The sequence below is a fragment of the Manis pentadactyla genome, chromosome 11 (assembly GCF_030020395.1).
Source record: "Manis pentadactyla isolate mManPen7 chromosome 11, mManPen7.hap1, whole genome shotgun sequence".
Taxonomy (NCBI): Eukaryota; Metazoa; Chordata; class Mammalia; order Pholidota; family Manidae; genus Manis; species Manis pentadactyla.
In genome coordinates, this window is record NC_080029.1 from 5,860,100 (window position 1) to 5,884,222 (window position 24,123).

The 24,123-nt window shown below is 41.5% G+C and overlaps 1 protein-coding gene and 1 long non-coding RNA gene across 5 annotated transcripts in view; both read left to right on the top strand.

The window, feature by feature from the left end:
- SETD3 (SET domain containing 3, actin N3(tau)-histidine methyltransferase) overlaps positions 1-21,052 on the top strand; it is a 67,171-nt gene extending 46,119 nt beyond the window's left edge. For 2 of the 4 annotated variants that reach the window (XM_036882108.2, XM_036882105.2), the window contains exons 7-13: positions 7,440-7,498; positions 8,299-8,413; positions 13,345-13,419; positions 14,537-14,703; positions 15,579-15,664; positions 18,957-19,117; positions 19,692-21,052. In XM_036882108.2, the coding sequence (XP_036738003.2) occupies positions 7,440-7,498; positions 8,299-8,413; positions 13,345-13,419; positions 14,537-14,703; positions 15,579-15,664; positions 18,957-19,117; positions 19,692-20,141 (1,113 nt within the window). In that variant the 3' untranslated portion in view covers positions 20,142-21,052. The remainder of the gene's footprint in view (positions 1-7,439; positions 7,499-8,298; positions 8,414-13,344; positions 13,420-14,536; positions 14,704-15,578; positions 15,665-18,956; positions 19,118-19,691) is intronic. The other 2 variants (XR_005024131.2, XM_036882107.2) reach the window with 2 other exon arrangements.
- On the top strand, positions 8,431-13,333 carry LOC130679458 (uncharacterized). Its single transcript, XR_008992399.1, has 3 exons — positions 8,431-8,575; positions 9,652-9,697; positions 13,217-13,333. It is a non-coding gene; the product is annotated as an uncharacterized LOC130679458 (long non-coding RNA).
- Positions 21,053-24,123: the final 3,071 nt, after the last annotated feature.

Consider the following 24,123-nt stretch of genomic DNA (forward strand, 5'->3'; position numbering starts at 1 on the left):
GTGTTAGAATAATCTTTTTGCAGACCAGAGCAGAGGTTTAATCATGGTTTAAGATCCTTAAGTTAATCAGCAAATTGACATCATTTGTCTGGGGGTGGAGGGCGGTGTCAACAGGCACATAAATAAAGGATTTAGAGTTTAAAAGAAGCTAGAACTGGCTTGTCTGACCTGCTCCTCAGGTGAGGAAACGGAAGCCCAGGGGTTGGGTGTGCTGGCATGAGATGCTCTGAGTGAGGGGCTGCCCTTTTCACAGGTGCGCACTCTGCTGGCTGATTTGGAGTTTGGTGGAAAGAAACGGGGTGAGCATTTGGTACAGTGGACTGCTGGCTGGGCTTGGTCCATTTTGCTTCTTGTTAGATTCTTAAAATAGCATAGAGCTTTCTCAAATAAATATGTTTAAAGAGATTGAAAAAGATAAAAGAGAGAGAAGGGTTTCTGACCCCTAGGTGGTGGGCACATATTCTGTTTTTAAGAAGTGGAAGATGAAGGAGAAGGAAACCAAGGTGTTTCTCCGGAAGCCTGTGGACAGGCCTCTGCAGCATGGTTATCTGTGTGGGCTGGAGCTCTCTGAAGGGGAGGGTGGACGCCAGATTGCCCTGGGTTGTGATCGGATTACAGCCCAATTACCTGGCTGCCCGGGCCCTACATCTCATCCCCTTTGGGGTCATGCTGATTTGGGAAGTTGTCACCTTCTGTATTCTTACTTGTCATTCAGGACATTATGGATACATAGAGAGGAAATCTAAGTCCACCAGGAAATCTAAGTTTGCGTCTGCCATGATGTCCCAGGAAAAGGACCAGGAGTGTTTCCTTCTCACTTGGAGGAAGAGGATTTCTTTGTGGCATTGTGTGAATGGAATCTCCATTGGGGATTTCCTGGTGGTCAAAAAGACATGGACACACACACACACACACACACACACACACACACACACACACACACGCATGCACACACACGCATGTGCACAGTCAGCCTGGGAAAGGAGAGAATGGGGTTGGGGGGACACAGAGCAGGGAAACGTGGTTGGAGGGGCATCTGAGTGTTAACATCTCCTATTTTCTTTTTAAGTCACTTAACCTGATTGCTGCTAGGCAGAACCCCCTGAAGATGTTAACATTTTTTTTGTTCATCTGTCACATAGCACCTAGCGGAGTGCCTTCCACTTCAGAGACAGTCATGAAATAAAATACTTGTTGAGTGAATGAATTTCTAGTCCTAACCTATTTTCATCTTTTCTCTAAGTCAGTAAATATTTGCTGAATGGATAAATGGTCGACAGTCAAAAATGTTGATTCATTATGACTATATTTGGTTCATAGCTTATTGTCCATCTTCAGGGTTTACAAATGGTAACAGGTTTTCAAGAGGCATACCATTTGCTATTTTTCAACAATTTTCAGGTTAAAGTGGATGTAGGTTATAGATTTAAATGTCTTTCAAATTCAAAAAGTCCATTCTTCCATCTTAAAGTAATCTATAAATTTATTGAACAATATTGATATTTCTCCATCTCATTTTCTTAATTAAAATTTTTTATTATAAGGTAATGCATATTTGTTATAGAAAAATTAAATATATATAAGTGAACAGCAAACAATTTAAGTTTAATGTGTATTGATATATTTATTTGATGGTGTTGAGTGAATTCAAAGAACTTCATGATGAAAAATTCCCTGAAGGGTTGGATGTAATCTGTGTTTAAAAATAAAAGTCTTAAAAATTGCTTTTTTCCCTCAAGAGCCAAATTCACGTACCATGCTTTGATTCTGATTTATGATAATCAAAACTAAATTCTGGATTGAGTAGATATTTTTTGATTTGTCATTTTGTTAAACCATGATATGTCCACTTAGAAAATGAAATCTAAGCAGAGGGTTGATTAACCTTCTAGAAACGTGCCATCTTACCTGTTGCTCCTGACCAGCCTTCCTCGGGAAAGGGGGACCCTCAGTGTGCTCGGGGCTCATTTGCCTCTGGCCTCCCTGCCCCACTTGCTCTTTCTTTCTACCCTCCTTCTGTTTTCTCTGCCTGCCATCTTTTGCTGTCCTTTCAGGATTCTACTTTTCGTCTTTTTGTTTCCCTTTTCCCATGTCTCCTTCCTTCCGCTTCCGTCAGGAGGAAATCCCTCTTTACTTCTCTCCCTCTGCAGTCGGTGTAGGTTTGCAGGAAGAGGAGCGGGGCTCTGTCCAGCTTCACAGGGCTGGTGAAGCTGCCTGTTGCCTGTTTCTTCCCATTTCTTTTCTTGCAGAGAACCTAGCATTTGTTGAGATACCTGGTCTGTGCTGGGCTTGGGGTGGATGCCACAGGGCTGTCCTCTGGAGGAATTTCTCAAGTGGCATTGAAAGCACCGAAGATCTCTTGGTTGTATGAGATGGGGTCACATTTCCAAAACTTACAATTGCATCCACCCAAAAAGATCAAATCTGAGGTTCTGTGACTGATTTATCCTTGTGGAAGTAAAATAAATGGAGCCATCACTAGAATTAGGTGTATCTATCCACAGTTAGTTAACCTAACTGTCCCTTTTAATATATGCTTAAGAAGTAAAGCCACGTACAGTGCTGGACATTTTAGTTAGAAAATCGTAATTGCATGCTCTTATGGGTGTTTTTATCAGGACAAACTAAGTACAACTTCTACATTATATTTTGTTATTTCTGATACGGTAGAGCCATTAATAAGTCACTGAATTACTATATATTTTTTTGAAATTAAGAATTGATTATATACTGTAGCAGGCTATAAATTCTTTAAAATACAGTATTGAGGAATCATTTTTACGAACTGAGCCAAGATGTAGTATATTTGAATGCCTCATTGAAGGTGATTATTAAATGTTTTCAACTTGGTTTCCTTATAAAAATCAGTCCAGGTAGAGATGAATGCACATTTATTAGAAAAGTAAAGATCTGATTTTGAGAAATGTTTATGTCTTAGAGGCCATATATGTATTCTAATCCTTTTTTGTTTTTGGCCTTAGAGGGTTTTGAATCTTTTTATAAGGTTAGATATGTTTGTTGAGAATTGTTTTAGGAAATACCTCTCCACATATATCTATATATGAAAGTGTTTATTTCATTTAAAAAATGCTTTTTGTTAGATGTTAAAAACAAACAAAAATACCCTTTAAGTTAAATGCATTTTGTTCCTCTGCAGACTCTCTTAAGGTTTCAAAGCTGTTTCATATACTAGATGTTTCTGAATTAGAAATTCACATAATAATGAATTCTGCTTATTTGGTTCTCCACAAAGGTTTGTTGTACAAGCTTAAAATAAGACTGCAGCTGATTCGTATAACACATATTAACTGTTTATTTAGTTTAAGTATGTGTCTGTATCTCTCATTTCTGATCATCCTAAGAAATTTGCATGCTGCAGAGCAGCCGTCTTCTTTTATACTTTATTAAATATCTGTCAATTATAAATATCAAGGTTTTACATTAATGTCAAGATAGTACATCAAAAATTCATGGAATATGTGACTTTTTCCAAGGGTATTTAATACTTAATGCATTTGTGTCATTTTTCTTTCCAGAGATATTGACAGGTTTTATTAAGTGTTTGTTAGGGAGATTTCATTTTTATCAAGGGACTATAAAGAGAAGCTGCATGCTAAATCAATTTTTTAAAGCCAGAATATTGTTCATTTTTTCATCTTCAAACTCTTGTAATCCATAGGTTTCATTTAAATTTCTTCTTGGTTTATTTTTGTTTTATGTGAGTGATAGTTCAAGACGGAACTTTAATAAGGATCAAATATGCTGACTGTAGTGGTTTTAATTTCCTTAAGCATAGCTACCAGGCCCGTGCATATGGTAAATTCTTCAAAATGTCATACTTACATATTTAACAATATTACTTCCTTTTATTGAAGCCAAACAAACGATTTTAGATATTAATCTTTCCCAAACACAGTGATTATTTTGTACTAGGTACAATATTACTGTGCCTCTTCTTTTGGTGGGAGTACCTCCTTTTGGTAGAAAAAGGAGTGTAAGAGAGCTTCATTGAATTGTCTGGCTTAGCGCAAGGAAATGAGAATCCTCTTTTAAAAGCAAGTTCTTCAGGGCTTCAAGTCTGATTATGAGCTATAGCAGCTGTTTGTGTCTCCAACTACAAATTTTTATGATGCTCACAGCAGTACGATTATCAGTCACTTAAAAAATCTGCCAGAAAGCTGTGTTGCGTGTTTATGGGGGTGGATGGTGGGGAGGGAGTTAGGACTTTGGCAGAGCCCAGACCTGCGCCCCTTGGTTCCCAGGGCCCCGGGAGACCCCATCACTGCCGTCCTTCTGACACTGCCAGAAGACTGCCGCATGCATCCCGTGTGCAGTCAGTTATGCCTTGGAAACAAATCACAGCTGAGACTAACTGGCCACAGAAGTTCCTGTTGTAATTTACATTTTTGTTTTTAAAGTGCAGGTTAGGAATGTCTTCTCTTGGAGACATCATATCATGATAAACAAAACCCTTAGAGGATTTTGCTCTACAAAATGAGGAATGTTCAGTTCCTGTAAAGTATGACCTTAAATATTTTGATTTAAGAACATTTTAGGGACTTTCAAATAACTTTAGGTTTATATCATAATTTTTGCAAAGATGTACTTTTAAACCTTAACTTCTCTTCAAGGAAAAAAAGGCTTGGTGTTTAAAAAAGAAAATTATGTCTAAAGCTTAAATTTAAAAAAATGTTTGGAATATACATTGTCTTATTCTTGTTCATTATACCTTGTTCATGATATGTGAAAATACTTCTTTTCAAAGTTAAATGTCTTTCATATGTAAATCATTTTCAGTATTTGTCTGTTTCAAGATCCTTGTAAAACAATTAGATAATGATTCTAAGAGGTAGTGTAGGTTTTTCTAGAAACGGCATTTTGTTTGAGTAAAGCTTGAAACAGTAGCCGTTCCCTGTAAACCCAGTAAGGGCTTACAGTAAGTTGCTATGAAGGCCTATCCCGGGAAGTAATTCAGTGGTGGACTGTAACCTATTCTACCATGACACCGGTAGGTGGCGGTAGTGTCACAGTAGTGGGAGCCCTGTTGACATGGAAGTTGCCTTTCTCCATCGTGTCAAATTGAATTTTGCTTCAGTGTAACTGTTAAGTGCATGTGTCTGTGGCAGAATAGCTTTTTATACCAGAATTATGTACCGTAGGCACACCCTATCTTTTTAAATAGATAAGAACAATTAATTCTAACAGATTCTGCAAATATTACATAACCCTATTATAGCCAAAGAAATCTTCAAAATGAATCTGAAGAAAGCATTTGCACGTTTCTTTTCTTGAGTTCTCTTTATGGCTTCATCAGGACTGTACGCATGCACTTAACATTTTCAGTAAGAAATGTATGTAAATAGTAGGAAGGGCAACATTTGGAGGGTTAATTTTCCATCTTTTTGGTTCTTGAGAAAGTCACCCTTGTTTGAATGGTGTTTGTAGAATCCAAAGCTGTTTCAAGATCTTTAATGTTGGAAGATTCTTCCTGAAGTCATTTTGACGTTCAGCATTCTAATTTTTAAGATTGTCATATTTTCTCCTATTCAGTAAGTCAAACTTTTTTTTGGGGGGGGGTGCAGATCAAAATTTTAGTACTTGCTGAATTTAGCATTGGGATTTACCAGCTTTCAAAATACCGAAGTGTATTCCATAGTTTAAATGAATTAAAAGTATTTTAAAATAACAAAAACAGCAGTGCTTTCCCACCTCTTAGAGTTTGGAAAGCGAAGGGGTGTGCAGCATTTCCAGGGGCTGAGATGTGAAGTTTCATGTTGTTATAAGTGAAAGGAAATTTTAGCAATAGAATTCCTTTTCTTTAAAGTTCTGAAGTCTTTCTGTGGTCTTTCAGATTAGGTTTGGGTGGAGGGAATGTTATTATCTGCTGAACACTGTTGTGATTGTTTCATAATTGAATGGAAAGCATCTTTGGGACTCTTAGAACATAGCCGTGGAGTTCATTCATGGCGAAGAGCAGGGGATAGGAAGCTTCAGTCTCTAGGATTCTCGCTGTGGTTGACCATGGTATTGGGTTTTTTTGGTTTTTTTTTGTTACACCACAGGTACGATTTCCTGATCTTCCGATAGCTGCTAGAAAATGATCCTGGGCAATATGTTACTGTACATATTATCTTCTTCAATTTCCTTTATATTATCACATTGCTTTAAAATTACATAAATTATAATTTTATATTTTGACTTTTCTTCCAAAGGGTTAACACTGGGCTAAGAATTAGGAGGAAGAAGCAGGCACCTGGGAGCTAACACCCAATTGGCAGTCTTTTGTAATATATAATTTGCCTAAAATTGCGCACTGAGCACAAGCTTTTGTTTTCTAATTGATTTACGGTTTGAGCCACTTTTACCTCATCCCCTACTGTCCTGTGTACGGTGCCAGCAAGTACATTACAGTGAGCGATGATGAATTACTGTGCACTTGTGATGCTAATGCGTCAAGAGTAAAAACTGCATACAGCACGGAGCCCGTGCATTAACAGTGGTTCACAGACGTGCAGCAGAACTCCATTTGTGTCTCAGAAATAACCATTTGTTCATTTGATCACTTACTGCAATCTGTCTATCAGACTGTAATTGAAACTGAAGATTAAAATTATACTGTTACAGCTTTTAATTTCTTAATTGAAGCAAAGTTTGTAAGTGCCTGAAAGGTCTGAGGTCGGGGGGCATTGTGAAGAGAGAATATGAAATGCATAAAATTTTCTCATAAGTGTGAAGTTTTGGGTATTTTTACCAAATGTTCTTTGGTCCCCCCCCCAAAAGTGGTAACATCTAAATATGTCAGTCTCTGTTTTATCTTTGTCTTGTTTGTGACATTTATAATTTCAAAAATCTATTTTTCTTGATTTTCAGTACTTGAGCTGCATTTTACTATACGGGATTCATTTGCACATAACAAGGTGATTCCCATCCAAATGATTTAAGTCTGAGATGAATGAAAGAACTTTCCATTTATTAGAATGCCTTTAATTATTCCTTTTATTGGAGTGAGAAGAGATTGAAATCTGCTCGTAAGGCATGTGCAGGGTATCACGCCAGATACCCGAGGGTAGGCCTGGAGGGGCATCCACCTCGGAGGCTCCCGAGGGCTCTGTTTGGGTCAGATACTCATCGTGTGGGTGTGCCTACTTCTGTGAAGTCGGTCCACCTTAAATTTTATTTTTGTGTGGTGCCCGTGGGTTCTAGTATCGAAATATGAAGAAGCAGATTTATGGCGGCTGCTGGGCACAACAAATTAAGTTGACAGTGATGTATGAGAGCTTAATAGCATGATGATCCCTCGGTTGCTCGGTGGGATGCCTCCTGCTTCATTTGGCTCTTGTTAGGACCTGGTAGGCAACGAAATAATGGAATTCTGCTGACTGACTTCTGTACTTCGTTTCTGTCTTTTCACTCCGCTTTCCAAAACTTCTAATTCCCAGACCCATCCTCATGCCAACAAACTGCCCTTGAAGGATTCTTTCACTTACGAGGACTACAGGTTGGTATGTGTGTGCGTGTTGGGGTAGATATGTGCATGGCGGGTGTGTGTGTGTTGTGGGAGTGGGGGGAACTTGGAAGTGAGAAATACCTCAGTAAGTAGTGACCTGCTGTGACCGTTTAAAGCCTTTCAGAAGTTATAATGGACAGCTGGGATAAATATCAGCATTTTAATAGCCATGTAGAACTCGCCCTTAACCTGTAGTGGTTGGGGATCAGTGGAGGCAGCCAAGTGATGCTACAGACTAACATTAGTTGTCAGGTGGTCTTGAGGATTTTTTTTCTTTTTAAATAGACTAATTTAGTGTAATATGGGGACTTTTTTTTTAACAAAGAGATTTAATTCAGTGCACAACGTAAGGAAAATAGCATGGCACATTTTGTAGAGTTCTTAGAGGATTTCTGATCAGAAAGGAGTTAATACTGTTTCCTTTTCACTGAGCTTAAAATAGGTGCAGAGTCAGCATTTGGGTATAAGAGGGGGAAGGGGGAAGGGGTCTGGGCAAAGTGAAGACCCCGTTTATGGCCCTCCTGCCGGGCCCTCTCTCTTCCTGGACATCCTCCCGCCATCGCTCACTCCGGGGTTTCCTGGGGCTCCCCTTTCCCTTCCATTTCCCTGCTCTTTCCCTGAGCTCTAGGTGTATAATGTGAAATGACAGTGAAGGACGGCGGCCATAGCTTTGGTACTAAGGAAGGGTTTTGATAGTCGGAGAGAAGTCCGACCTTAGTTTCTGGTTGAGTTATTACTGTGACAGCTTCTAAGCGTTCACACCATGGTCACCTCTGCTCTGATCGTTACAGGTGGGCTGTCTCTTCTGTTATGACCCGACAAAACCAAATTCCCACGGAAGATGGCTCCCGGGTAACCCTGGCGCTGATTCCATTATGGGACATGTGCAACCACACCAACGGCCTGGTAACGACCTTCCCTGCTTGTCTTGAGTCCGGGAAGCTGTGATGGTCAGGCTTGAAAGGGGGCGTTCCACTCACCAGTCATTCTCCCCTTGCTGCCTCCCTTCAAAGGGACCGAACAAGACAAATGGGGCCACCTCTCCCTGCCTCCCACAAATGGAAACTGGTATTTTTCTCTCACTGTGTTTACTTAATCCTGCAAACGGGGAACTTGAATCTTATACTCCTTTCTAAAACCACAGTGAACTGCATTTATTTGCTAAGCCATAATTCTAGCCTAAACATTCATTTTCTTGTCTTATTGAACCACAGACTAATCCAAAGTTTCTTTTTAAAAATACTGATTTATTGAAAAAACCTTTCTTTCTTGTTTTTCCTTTTATGTTCCTTGTTTTCGTTTTTTGCTGGCTGTATTTCCAGTTATGCATGTTTCTCTCATTCTTTCCCGTTTCCTCTCCCTCCACCTGATACTCTGACACAACCTTGGCCTGTTTATTAACCTGCTTTTGTTCAGGGGCTGGTGCTGGTTTCCGTGGTGTGGGGTGGGAAGAGGGCGCACTAAGGTGCTTGGCTCTTGGCCTTGAACACAGGAGTTGGTTGGCATCATCAGACATAGGAAGTACTGGGTAGGCGACATTAAGGAAATAGGGAAATGTGATGATTGTTGATTACGATGTATAGTGAGGATGGGTAAGGAGGAAGCCGAGGATTCTGCACTGTTTCTCAGCATTCTTCGGATTCCAAGCGACAGTGGAGGTTGACACACTCTCTGGGAGATGGTTGTCTGAGAAGATTTCCCGATATTAGTAGATAGAAATATGATCAACTTCAGGATATTTTGAATTTTTAAATGTTATATAATTTACTGATTTGGTTAGTTTTCTGTGTTCACCTTTTCTCAGTATCAGCTTTCTCTGTTGTTATTAGCAGTATTATAAATACACTAAAACAATGCTGTAAATGAGTATTTCACATATACTTCCACATATACTTACATGGCCCGAACACATGTAATGTGTGCCAGACACTTCAGGTAGAATATCCTAGTGTGAATTTGGGAAGGCCTAGCAATATGTACCCTCCTAAATTGTAAAGAAAGAATAGTTCCACTTTTATCATTATATTTTTGTCTTAATTTAGATGCTTAATTTAATTAGCCATATTAAGCAATAGTGACTATTTTGTCACTCACTCTCATTAATGAAGAAAATTTTACATTCTTGTTCTTTTTTTTTCCTTCAGAGCCATTTTAAACTGATGAAAAAATTGAAGTCTTAAAATTATTCAGGTAGCTTTTAATATTTGACTGTAGTATCTTTCTTTTTCTTTTATTGGATTAGACATTGGTTCCCAAACCTTATTGATCATTAGAGTTTATTCTTTTATTTCTAAAATTAAAAAGAAATCATACTTTATTGTAAACAAACAAAACCAACCAAACAATACAGAAACCCCTGCAGTAAACTCAGAGCTTCCCTGGCCCAGAAGCCCCTGGGTCCATCCTCGGCACTTCCGGGTAACTGGTTAATGTCTTTGTGGGAACCCCTCCTTGCTGTTCTTTTGCACCCTCACAAACCCACACACCTGGTTTTTGTGTTGCTTTTATGTAAATAGGATTAAACTATTCACTTCTTACCCTCTAGAAGTAAAAAAAAAAAAAAAGTATCTCAAAAATAATTAATCGATGACAACCAGTAATGCTGTATTTTCTCTAGTCTGTTTATGAAGGCTTTAACTACCACAGTCCTGGCAGAAACATTGCTAACCTTGAGAAGGTTTACACCGGACATTAGTGCTTTTTATTAAAGTGGTTATTTTCCTACATACTTAACTGTACCTTCATTGAACTGTTTCCCATTGTAATTATAAGACTTCATGGGAAATATTGTCTAGTAGGTAGAATTTAAGGATCTATTTTAACATTATCAAGTTGTATATTACATGTAGTAACAGCTAATCTTCTTAAAAAGATAGAATTTAAGGATTATTTTAACACTATCAAGTTGTATATTATATGTATTAACAGTTAATCTTTTTAAAAATAAAGTCCTTGAAGCTAAGGCCTGGCTTTTCAGACAGTAGGTTTTCTTTCTTGTGTGTCTATCCTGACAATTGTTGTCTGTCTATTCTGACTGTCACTGAGGGAGTAGGCAGAAATTTGTAACCCAGGAACCCTGTGTGTTCCTAACAGTGTCCCCAAAACCTGGTTATGGGAGTAGAGATGGGAGAGTCAAGTGTGCGACAGAAATCCCACACCAGTAGCAACAAGGAGATACAGAAGAAAATAAATGCTGGATGGGCACCTAGGCCAAGAGATTCTGGCAAATGTGAACTTGGAGAAACAAGTTTAGATAAGCTTATAAGCTGTACTGTGAAGCTGTAAGAAATAATATATCTTTAAAATATGTGTGAATTTTTCTGGGGCTCTTTCTCAAGTATTTGTGTTTTGAGTATCAAAAAAAATCTAAAACATTTAGGTTTTCATGAGGCTTCCAGTCTCAAAGTAAAAGCCTGAGTTTTTACAGCAGCAGACAAGGCCCCTGCTCAGCCCATGCCCACTGTACCCTGGACACACACAGGCCTGCTTGGTTCCTCAGACACCAGAACACACCCACATTAGGGCCTTTGCACTGGCTGTGCCCTCTGTCTGAAACACAGCTCCTGAGATGTCTGTGTGGCTGCTCACAGACCTCAAACAAGGTGTCCTGAGCACCTGGTGTGAGACCACCACAGCTCCCTCCGCACCCTCGCTTCTTGTCCTGCTGTAGTCACCCCCACTGTCTGTGTCCTGTATTTCTGCCTGTTTATTTTTTGTATTGGTGGGCCTTCCCCCATCCCTCCTGCATACCTACCTGTCAGGTCCCCAGGCAAATGCACCATCGAATGCCAGACTTTCAGGGCAATTCCTATTCCATATCTTATTATCAAGGTCATGTTTTGGGGTCAGAAAAGTGGTTTTAATGTTGGGCAGGGACTTCATGGACCTGATTTTATCAGGTGTTTAAACTGTTCTGTGAGTGGAAGTGTGCCAGAATCCCTGGCTTCATTTATTTCTCATTGCTTTCGTATTTCTCATTAGTCCCTACAAATCAGAAGTAGGAAGGTTTTTGGGATATATTGATAAACCAGTGGTTTTGGGGGTACTGGGTTTAAAGATTAGCATCACATGGCCTTCCATCCCTGAATGCTGTTTCCTGGAGTCAGAAGTAATCTTGTGCTCCAAGCTGTCGGTGCCTCTCTTAGCAGGTAGCACTTGTAGCTGTCTTGGCATTTTGATTCTCCCAGAAAAAATGAGGAGGTCAGAGGGATTAATGAGCACTTACAGTTTACACGGTTTGAGAGACTGGAGGCTGCTCTGAGAGACAGACTCTTCTGAGCAGGAGCTTATAATACGAATTGGGGACCCTTTTCTTTGCTCTGGGGGTTCATGCATCAAGTAAATATTCTCAAAGGCAATGTTAGGTGTTAGGTACAGTGTGCTAAGCACCAGGGATGCAGTCAAAAGGGTGCTCCAGGGCTGACAGTGGGGCAGGTGCACAGAGAAATACCCGGTGTTGGGTGGGAGGGACGTCAGGGGATCAGGGGAGGGAGGGGTGGAGAGGTGGGTGGGTGAGGGGAGGTGTCCCCAAAGAAGCCCGGGCTCAGGCAAAATGCGAAGGTAGTTCCAGGCATGAGGGAGCCTGCCTGGCGGGCAAGTGGCTTGTAGAAAAGCCAGAGGGAGGTGGAGGCCCCTTTGTAAAGATCCTCTTGGTCTTGCTCAAGAACAGGGATTTTTTTTTTTCTGAAGGCACTGAAGGGTTTTAAACAGGAGGTCAGTGTTGTAATTTTGCTATGGATACAGGAGGGACGGTACTGGAATTTGAGACCAGTTGGAAGGTTTTTGCAAATCATAAGCAAGCAAGAAAGAGTAAGGACCTCAGCCATGCAGGGCACTGACAGGGAAGGAAATAATCCAAAGGATAATTCAGCAGATAAAATGCTGACCAGTTGTGGTGCGAAGAGTTTCTTGGTGCTTGTGTGCTGCGACCATGACGTTGCTTGGCTCCCACTAGGACAGGAGAGATGAGGACGAGCTGTGGCTTTTCATGTAGTTAGTGGATTTTCTGTATTTATTTGTAATGTGCTCAGAAACACTCACAATATAGCTCTCAACAGAAAGAAAATGAATAGGTACTTCTGTCCACAGCTCAGCCGGTAGAGTGGAAGACTGTAGATACAGTCAATAGTTCTGTAACATCTTTCTGTGTTGACAGATACTAACTACACTAGTTGGGGCGAGCATTTAATAATGTAGATAACTGTCGGGTCACTATTTGTATACTTGAAACCAATATAATACTGTATATCAGCTATACCTCAATAAAGAAAAAAACCCTACAGATAATAAAATCTGTAACAGCTATGAAAACAAAATGTGAATAGGATACAGCTAAGTTATTTTTCCTTGCCTTATCTGAAAGTTTTAGTTTCTCTAATTTCAGAGTAAAATATATACTTAATTCAGAAACAAAGCTTTTTCCCTGGTTCTTTATCCAATAGAAGACCCACTTCTGTTTCTTAGTGCCAAATACGAAGGAAAGATGATGTTTGCCAATCAATTAGAGTTTTGAGGTGGAGATACTCCTTCAGTCTGTGGGCTCAAAGGCAGTAACTTTGTAATAAATGATTGTTTGGTTGAGACCAGCAAACGATTGTCTATGCAATGTATTTTCCTAAGAGTTTGTCCTTTACTTCAGGTATGGAATCTCCCATAGGAATTCCTGGTGTCAACAGAATTAATTAAAATAACCAAGCTGTTTTTTGTCAGTTTTATAAAGCACATTGGTACACCCTCTTCAGTACCTTTGGATATCTTTTATCCTCTCATCATCAAAAAAGCCTCCTGCGTGTCGATCTCTTCGGCTTGTTATCATTCCATCCTCTCTCCCTGACTAGATCACCACTGGCTACAACCTGGAGGATGACCGCTGCGAGTGCGTGGCGCTGCAGGATTTCCGGGCTGGAGAGCAGGTTGGTTTCATCTCATGTGGTATCTTACAGGCTAGCCAGGGGGCACTGAATTCATGTCATGTTGATACCATTAACAAGGTATTTAAGTTGGGCAGGAAAGTTGGGGATTTTTATTTAGGATTGTTTTGGAAACACATTTTGGGGCCTAAAGTTGTAATAAACATATTTTGTTTCAAACTGGAACTTTGGTCTACAAAGAAAAAAAAGATTTAAATGCAGTTATTTGTACAATTGGCCTAATATTTATAATGCTGTCAACTGAAAATATTTTGTTGTGACAACAGAACAAATTTTTCAATTGCATAAACTGCACTGTTTTCATTTCCTGTTCTGTTGATTAGAACCTTCTTTATAAAGAGGCAATTTAAGTGGCAAGAACATAAGGGAATTGGGACCCAGAGATCTGTCTTCTTGTACTTTGAGTTTAATTTGTGAATTTTTATCTAATAATTTGGGCAGGGTTAAACCTTTCAGTAAGTTTGAAAACACACATCTACAAATACCTGCATTCTACCTATCAGCCTTATGGCCAAGCAGATAATACAAGAAAGAGAAGTCACATAAGCCATTGGTGTTGCAATTAGGACAGAATGAAAAATAGTAGTCTGACAAAGTATTCATCTGTTACTTCTGCAGAAAGTTGGTAACCCTCCTGCCAGGGGCAGAATTGCCACAGGGCCTAGAAATGAGACAGATCTTGCTTTAACTTCTGTTGCAGAAGAGACTCTGTTGTATTAAAAGGAGGGGAAGACCGTGGTGAATTGTGAAGTGTAGTTGTAAAGTAATGGTTTTGCTGTCCCTCAGAAGGAGAAGGGGATTGTGAGGCAGGCTGGGTGCCCTCTGGGCCCTGGGCTGCTCCTTCCTCTGTATGCTAGTCAGGCCTGTGCCCCCAGTGGCTGGGTGGGTGCTCCTTTCCATCAGACAGCTTGGGAAGTTGGGAAGCTGCAGGTGTTGGTGAGCCTTCACCCTGCCTACAGGAGATACTCAAAATAGGTGTATGTGGTCTCGTTAGCGTGAAGTTGCACTATTTGAGAACTGATCCTTTGCCCGGCTCTGTATTGAGAATGGATGTTAAGTTTCTTTTATATCCCTTTATTTTTTCTTTACTGCATCTCAGATTTACATTTTTTATGGCACTCGGTCAAATGCAGAGTTTGTGATCCACAGTGGTTTTTTCTTTGACAATAATTCACACGACAGAGTGAAAATAAAGCTTGGAGTGAGTAAAAGTGACAGACTCTACGCCATGAAGGCCGAGGTCTTGGCTCGCGCTGGCATCCCCACGTACGTAGACAAAATCGGTCAGCTTTTTCCTGTGGTACCTGAAATATTTCCAGTTGCATAGTTTCTAATTGGTGTGTTAATAAAATTTCTTTGCAGTAGTTTGTCTTTGTCCCCTTGTCCCTATTACATATTTGAAGCATTGAGATGCATGGTGATTTACCAGCATTTTCATATAAACATAGTATGTCATTGGGAGCATTCACAACCAGTTCTAGAGAATATCGCCACAAATCCTCATAAAATTAAGTTATTACTTTGGTAGCATTCATTTACTCCACCTTGAAAAGGTGACTGACCTGGATCAGTTTGTTTCAATGTAATTCTTAGCCACCATTAGTTTCTGTAATGAAGTCATGTCCCTCAGTGATTTCAAGAATTTCTGGTTAAATTCTTTAAGATTTTCTTGCATTTGAGGTACAAAATGATAAAAATGATAAGAATTATGATGTATTAGTTCTCCAGAGAATGGAGGAACCAAGTTTAGTGAAAATGGATTATCCAGACTTTCTTTATTGAACTTGGCAATATTTAATTAATGATAAAAATGTGAACTCAACCTGAGGTATTGTTAACATTGACTCAGCACCGTGGGTATGCTTGATTTTCTCAGTGTGTTGTGTGCACCCGAATATGAGGCTGTTAGGCCGTGAGAACTGCCTGCAGAGGTGCCTGCCGTAGTCCTCAGCGGCCAACCCATGCCTGCCCTCTGCGTTTGGCATGGGCTGAAGACTCTGCTTTCATGGTTCAGATGAGGCACTGGAGTAACTCGTGCCTGGCCCAGTGGACGAGCATGTGGATTGTGGGTTTAGGGATTTCGCTTGGGAGCAAGTGGGTGCCCACACAGGGTGATTGATCTGGCTTCCTGCTCTTGTCAGTTCTAGCGTGTTTGCGCTGCATTTCACGGAGCCGCCCATCTCCGCCCAGCTCCTGGCTTTTCTCCGAGTATTCTGCATGACGGAAGGTAAATCATTTTATTAAAAAAAATGTTGACTTTTTAAAAATTCATGAAGTATAAATAAAGCATTAGGGTTTCAGGTTAAGGATAAAATTGCTTAAAACTAAAGCCCTTTCTGGGGGGAGGTAAGATGCCAGTTTTGGAGAAGGAAGGTGGATTAAATGTTTTATTAAATCCTTGATGTGTTGTCAGTATTCTCTTATAATAAAACAATTCTGTACTGCAGTGGAAGAAAATTTAAAATGCCTTGGATTGTCTTAAATGTATCAAAATTATGTATTTATAGATGGGAGTGTTTGATGTGTTTATTAGCCAAGAGTGAGAGCCTTATTTTCCCCACAGTATACTTCTGTCTAATTCGCCTAGAGGCAGTGATCCCTGACACTGTGAAGCCATGTGGTCAGCCATGGCCCACGTGGGCCACAGGACTTCATTTGTTAACCAGCTCTGTATTCTGAATCTGAAGTTGCCAGCAGGCCTTTTAGCATCCAGTCAGAGTAGATAACACTGCAAATAGAATCCATTTAAAGTGTAAAATGTTCTTGTCTGTAGCCTCTAATCAGGCACAGAAAGAGTTAAATAATGTGTATTGCTTAAGCCATTTTGCTGTAGACTCAGCATCACTCAAGTGAGAGCTTTTGGCAATTGTGTACTTAGTGTTCATCAGTCCAACTTAGTGAACACCGGGTAAGGGTTGGCTCTGGGCTTTTCATGTACTGTAATACGGGTTACAAAACTGAAGGTCACAGATCATACCCTGAAGGGATTTATAATTAAGAGAAAGGGTGGTGATGACAGTGCCTGTAATTTGTGAGCACCCACTGTGTGCCAGGTACCATGCTAAATGCGGTGCACATTTTTTTAGTCCTCACCAGCCTTGCAACAGAGAGGGATTCCCACTGTGCTGTGCGGAGGTGGAAAGAAACTCTTGTCCAAGGATGAGTGATCTGTGATCTGGCCACGCAGTTAGCAGGGGTGAGCCTGACTCGGAACCCAGAGCCCATGCCCCAGGCAGCCACTGTGCTGCTTCACAAATGACTTAATCCGTGGAGCAGATCCTGGCACTCTAGGGGTCAGGAGGAACCAGTGGTCGACGTGGGGCCAGGCCCACGAGCGAGGTCTCCGGCCCGCCTCTGGGGTGAACAGGCACACCTTCCCACGGAGGCCGGGAAAAGGCAAGACGCCCCTCAGAGAGTCGGGCCGACGCCAAAGTGTGGGGACTCTGTCAGGGGTTTGTTAGCTAGAGGAAAGCAGGGAGGGAGACCCACTCCTGAAGCCTTTGGGTCGCTTCCCCAGTGTCCCAGGGCAGGTCTCCCGGCGAAGCTGTCCCAGGCTCCTCTCGTTGGTTCTGACTCTCCCTTTGTGCAGTGAGTCTGGAGAAAAGGCGCCGCTTCTGCCTCCCGTTCGCCAGCACTGGAGGCAAAAGTTGGGTGTGTTGAGGAAGAAAACGAGAATAGTAACCTTAATATTGGGGTCTCCTGAAAAGAAGTTCTACCACTGTGGAAAGTTTTTAAATCTTCATTACTTTATAGAAAGAATATGAACTGAGGGACCAAAACCTGAAAATTCTGAATTTTGCCATGATCTTTTGCTAACAAATGCAGCTTGATACATTTCTATTTTTTTTTTTTTTAATAATTATTTTTTATTGAAGGGTAGTTGACGCACAGTATTACATTACATGAGTTTCAAGTGTACAACACAGTGGTAGAACATTTATATACATAATTTGAGGTTCCAGCTATCACCCTACCAAGCTGTTACAATATCTTGACTATATTCCTTATGCTATACCTTACATCCCGGTTACTTATTTATTTTACCATTGGAAGTCTGTCCTTTTTTTTTGTGTGTGTGTGAGGGCATCTCTCATATTTATTGATCAAATGCTTGTTAACAACAATAAAATTCTGTATAGGGGAGTCAGTGCTCAATGCACAATCATTAATCCACCCCAAGCCTAATTTTCGTCAGTCTCCAATCTTCTGAGGCATAACAAACAAGTTCTTACATGGAGAACAAATTCTTACATAATGAATAAGTTACATAGTGAACAGTACAAGGGCAGTCATCACAGAAACTTTCGGTTTTGCTCATGCATTATGAACTCTAAACAGTCAGTTCAAATATGAATACTCATTTGGTTTTTATACTTGATTTATATGTGGATACCACATTTCTCTCTTTATTATTATTATTTTTAATAAAATGCTGAAGTGGTAGGTAGATACAAGATAAAGGTAGAAAACATAGTTTAGTGTTGATACATTTCTATTTTGAACATTAGATTAACTTCGTTTTTTTTTTTTAAAGAAAACCTGCTGGAATCATTTTAGTTTCTCTTTAGTCATAGAAAGACAATTTGGCATGTCAAGACAATCAGTGTGTCCTTTGAATTACTCTAACTAATACTAATAAAAGTTTGGTTTGCTGGCAGCAGAAGTTCTTCCATTTGCATTGTAAATAGTGACAGCTGTGGGGCATTTTGCTCTGAAAGAGATACTGTCTCATAATTACATAAGAAGCATGGGTATATTTCTTGAACGTGAAAAGGATCGGCATGTTTTGGTCTCTTGAAGATAATGTGCCAGGAGATAGAATGCTCAGAGCAGTAGCTGAATTCTTGCCTCTTCTTAAATATATTTGAAGGTAATTGAGATGTTCACTTGTGTTTATTTGTGAATTCCTACTTAAATTCCAGACCAGTGAGGGATAAAACACATTTTTCATTAACTAAGATTTTTATAGTCCATTTTCTTGTTTCTTTCAGTTTGTGGCTTACTTGTTATAAGATGAGATAAATAGCTTTGTCAGGTCAACTACTGGAATAAGCACCAATCTGATTTAAATTAAGAAAGATTGTTGGATCATTGTGCTGTTCTCTCTTACTGTTTACATTGCTCACCTAAATGTCTTTTGACCCGGTTGTGACTGAGTTTATCCTTGCAAGAAGGGTATTATTAGACTGAGGTATGTCACTGTGGATGGTCTTTTAAAGGTGTGTTGTGAGCCCGTCTAAAGGCTCTCAGTGTCCCTCATAGGAACAGGGAAAAATGGAGTGCTCTGCCAGGGCTTGATCTGGATTCCAAATCAAGAAGATGTCGCCTCTTTTTCCTTCCTGAAACGTAGCTCTGGCTCTCCTCTGGAGGGTCAAGAAATGGCCTGGTTGATTGAATAGGGAGAGAGCTTTTACCCACAAGAAGATGATGTGAGAGATTGTATTTTCTAAGGTGGATTTCTTGTTAAAATGAGAAGTAATGCTGTCCTCCTAACAGATGGCCATTTGCATTTCTTGTAGAAGAACTGAAGGAGCATTTGCTAGGAGATAATGCTATCGATAGAATCTTCACCTTGGGTAACTCTGAATACCCTGTCAGCTGGGACAATGAAGTCAGACTTTGGACATTTCTTGAAGATCGAGCCTTGCTGCTTCTAAAAACATATAAAACAACTATTGAGGTAATTAGATGGCTTGAATGAGCTTTGTCATGTTTTAAAGACTTTTAGTAAGAGATTTCCTCCCTAAATGTAAGTTACTATAATTCTTCAGCAAACCATTGGGTATTTGACATTTTCCATTCAACTTATTAATATCTCTCCACTCAGCATGTTTGCACTTAACAAGGATCACATTGAGACACCAGTGCTTTCAAAGTTTACCGTCAAACCAGTAACTTCAGGCCCTCCTTCATTCACTCATTCAGGCGGGCGCTGAGCCCCGGGGCTCCATCGCTGTACCCGGCAGGACAGTCCTGAGAGTAAGAGGAGTCCTCTGTCACAGGTGTCAGAGCATTGTTTGGTTTAGACTTATCTTGTGTTATGATGGTTTCATCAAGTACACTTCTAAAGTGAACATTTTTATAGACATATATAGTCCTGCAACCACCTCAACAGTCAAGTTCTAGAGCCTTCTGTCACACCCCCATATTTCCTTTATGTCCCCATCCTCGGCACCAACTGATCTGCCTTCCGTCACTGTGTTCTTGCTGATTTAGGCGTCTTCTAATTAGTTTTGCTGTATTTCATTTTTTAGGAAGACAAGTCCTTCTTGAAAAACTGTGACCTTTCTGTTCGGGCCACCATGGCTGTCAAGTTGCGCTTAGGTGAGAAAGAGATTTTGGAAAAAGCAGTGAAGAGTGCATCCGTGAACCGGGAATACTACCGCAGACAGATGGAGGTGAAGGCCCTGCTCCCCAAGTATGAGGAGAGTAGCCCCGGACCGCTGGAAATCGGTGCGGCCGGGGCGCGGCTGCCCCTGGTGCTGAGGAACCTGGAGGAGGAGGCCGGCGGGCAGGAGGCCCTCAGCCTCTCAGAGGCCGTCAGCAGGGCAAAGGCTGTGGAAAATGGGCTCGTAAATGGCGAAAACTCTATCCCCAACGGGGCCAGGTCAGGAAAGGAAAATGTAAATCAAGAGGAAAGTAAAAGAGCGACTGAAGACGCCAAAGGATCTTCTTCAGACAGCACTGGGGACGTTAAAGGGTAGCTCTGAGGGGCGCCGGCTGCTGGGGAATTCAGTTTAGTAAACGTTTGTGAACAGTCCATTTACATTGCTGTGTTTCCTTGTTCACATTTTTCTTTCCACAGAGAGGAAAATATGTTTTTGCTGCTTTATATGAAAATGATTTTTTAAGTTATTTAAAAATCTAGCTTCCCTTTGGATTGAGATTGCCATCTTGTTCCCTGGCAAAACAGACGAGCTCTCAAACCACGGCAACAAAGGCAAAGAGGCGCCTTGGAAGATTCTGCAGACCCGTCGTGGGCACGTGTATTTTCTTCCTGGGGAAGAATTCAGTCCCTCTCGGCCGTGCTTTTGTGGGCCTGTCATCTTGACAAGCAGAATTAGAGCCGGCTCTGCCTCCTGCCAACAGGACTTGACGGTGGTGCGCTGGGCGCCAGCGTGAAGGTGGGGCAGTGGCACGGCGGAGATGAGGCTGCAGGTTAGGAAATTTGAGAGTCTGGCAAAATCTTTTTTTCCCCCTTAAAAAAAAACACCCCAGTACCAAAAGAACAGGTAAGGTGGCAACCTTATTTTTAATAGTTTTAAATGTTGATGATAATCCTAATTATATAAAGACACACACACACAGATCTAGTGATTTCTAAAGATTTGTTTACTTTGTGTGTTTTGTTTCACTGTATTAAGAACTTGTCCTTTCTCCTCAAATCAAAATAGGACATGCATCATCCTCCTAATTTTAAATGTTGACTCTGATTTTAAAGTGGTGCATTTGATTTCCAGCGTTGGTGATGGAGAGATTACAAACACGGTGGCCACAGCTTCCCGTAGTGGTGTCAGAGTGAGGCGGCTCCCTGGCTCTTCTGGTTTTCACAACAAGCTAGAGATTTTCAAAGCTACACTTTTGAGTAAAAAGCCTTATTAAAAGGAAAACATGATTAATGTTTTTGTCTGTTCCTTTTCTTCAGAGTGGGCCAGGCCCTTTGCATTGAGCCCTTCCTATGCAGCCCATCTTACCTACCTCCTGGGCAGTGTTGGCACTGGCCCGTGCTGTGTGTCGGGCTGGCCCTGGAAACTCGCAGATGCATGAAAGGCCTCTAGTCAGCTCCCGCAGTGCTCCCCGGAGAGGGCCTGGTGGCAGCAGGGACACACAAAAGAGAGCACTTGCGTTTTAGGGGAAGTAAAGGCTTGGAATGGGGACCTGGGGTGGGGATGGGGTCTATCTCCTGAAGGCCACCAGTTTCCAGGTCACACATTGCCAGTCTTCCTCACTTACAAAGTTTTACATTGTCTCTGATGTCCTAACTATTAAGTACATCACTTATTTTGAAAAACACTACATAAATTATTCACCTAACCATTTTAGCAAGCATTGCTTCCTGCCTATAGGTAGTTTTAAGGATGTTGTCAGTGTTTCTCCTTGGCAAAGACACAGATCAGCAGATACATTGCTTGCTTCTTTCCTGAGGACCCCTGGCTGTAGAGAGCTGGGTGGGTCAGGTCCGCCTGCTGCATCGATGCCAGTGGCAGCTTTGATCTGACCATGAGGTTGGCAACATGTACTGGTGTTGAGGGCCTGTAGCTTCCCTACATGGCTGATGTGTACACGATTTGAACTTCTTAGTAAGAGTGTGCCTGCGGTTGCCAATACCATCAGTCTTATGCCTGACATCCTTTACCAAAAATATGAAGTTGTCTGTGAAACTCCCATATTAATTCCCAGAAGACAAGAAGGACTGTGGCATTGAAGGAGTTTTCTGCTTGGCGCAGACACCCCGGAGACCAGGACTTTCATGCCTGACTCGCCTGTAGACGTTCCCTCATCGGATGGACAGTTTTCAAGCCCAGCTATTAGGTGTGTTCTTTGAAATTATATATAAAGCCCAGGTATAAAACAGCATTACGAGGTGCGATGGTGCTCAAAATATTCCTTGGAAAGATTGGGGCCCAGAAGGCCCTGGAGGGCACTGGGACCTGGAGTTGGGGTGCAAGATCTTGCCCTCATGGCACTGCTAACAGGCATGGCAGTGTCCCCTCCTGGGCCTGTCTCTACATTTACTTGTAAGGTGAAAGATGGTGCTGAATCTGTTTTTAAAACCTGAAGACTGTTCTGCCCATTAGTCCTTCATGGACAGGGTCTGCTGGCCGAGGCTATCAAACCGAAAATTGATCATGTAAGTTAGGCTCCTAATTGAGGACACTCTGTGTTTGTGACATAAAAGTGATACTCATAAGAACAGAATTTTCTCAGTGTTGAAAGGCAGGTATCTGTGAACAGCATGACTTTCCTCTGGGGCCGAAGGGCCCGGAACAGCGGTTGGAGGTCGGCAGGACCCCAGCACACGCTGGCCACCCTCTTTGCCCCATGAAGTCTGGGCAGATCAGTGCTGGTGCGCTGACGGTTGGCATAAACACTTGCCACAACTTAAGCATTTGAAAATTGAGGGAAAGTGATGAAATTGGCATTGAAGAACCCTCATTGCCATCTGTCATGAAAATAGACCTTTTCCTCAAATCATTTTAAAGTTTACTTTCTTAATGCTTTTGGATATGAGGCTGTTGAGGCTAGTCATTGGAAAAATGCCAGCTTCTGCTTCTGTTTCGTTAGCTCTGTGTGTTATTTGTGTAAACAGTTAGCAATTAGATTTCACCAGCCTAGAAAAACCACCCAGTCTTTCCATACAAACTGGCAATTGATAGGTGACTTCCCATAGATTTTAGAATAGGCTCACCAGAAGATGTATGTAATTTTTTGTTTTTGAGACATGGGGTGACACATTAAAAATAAACCCAAGGTTCTCAACACACAGGTTTATGCTATAGTAAACCCCCATTTAAAAATGAGAGAATTAATTTCCTGTGAATCATTGCTTATTATATTTGTTGGTGGTTCATACGTACATGTTGGAGTGAAAGAATTTTTAAAAACCAATCCAAAGAGAGTACCAATGAGTTGAGTTCAGAGCTAAAAATAGCACTGGCCACAGACACCAGGGAATGAGTGTGGTTGCTCTGAGGGGGCAAGTCCCTGAGTGCCCGGATGGAAAGGTGTCGTCCCCGGCCATGGCTCTGGTGAGAGGCTGTTTATGGCATCTCTTGGGCCATGTTTATATTACTGACTGGTCAAATGAACATGTTTAATGGGCTATAGCTTGTTACCTGGCCCAAGAATTTGGCTCACTTGTATTTCAATGTCAATTTCAGGTCGGTATAGAGTGGAATCAATAACTTCACTGGGGCTTATCCTACTGTTGTAATCAGCAGCATCTTATACAGTGTTTTCCTAAAATTCTGCATATGCATTGAGTTTGAGGAGCTCAGAGTTGTATTTAAATGTACTGTGGGTGAATTTGTTATTTAAATGAAGCTTTAGCGCTGGTCCTGGGCATGCTGGGCAGTGGAGGAAGCCTTGTGGGAACATGATTCCTGAAGGCATGTATTTGAGGAACTGACTGGTAAAGGAGGACTGGGACCTCTTGGGAATCTGTAGACGGCGTAGTCACAGCCTGTGGATCAGAAGGAGGGGCCACACTCACTGCTCAGGTGGATGTGGGCAGGCTGCCGGCCGTCAGAGGGGCGGCGGACATGAAGAGGGTATTTTAAATGTCCGGGTACTCTGATTTTATCAATCATTTTGCAGAGACCAGGGGAGGCTGCCCATGGTGGCTGGGAGTGCAGGTTCAGAACACACACGGGTTCCAGTGACAGCCTGCCCTCCTGCTAGCCCTGGGACCTGGGGATGGGGGCAGGCCTGGGATGTTACTTCCTTTTAGGGTGTCTTGTGTCCTGCCTCTGGCAGCTGCTGGGATGACCAAGTGAGGTAATGCGTATAAAAGCTTCTGGCAGAGTGTCTTCTATGTGCTGAGCATTCAGTACGTGTTGGTTGGTACGGTTTTCTTACTCTGAGCTGATCCTGCGAGGCGGAAGATGTTAGTGGGACTTGGAGCAGCAAAGTCACCCTGCTCTGCAGGTGGCAGCTTGCATGTGCCCGTGGATGAGGGAACTTCAG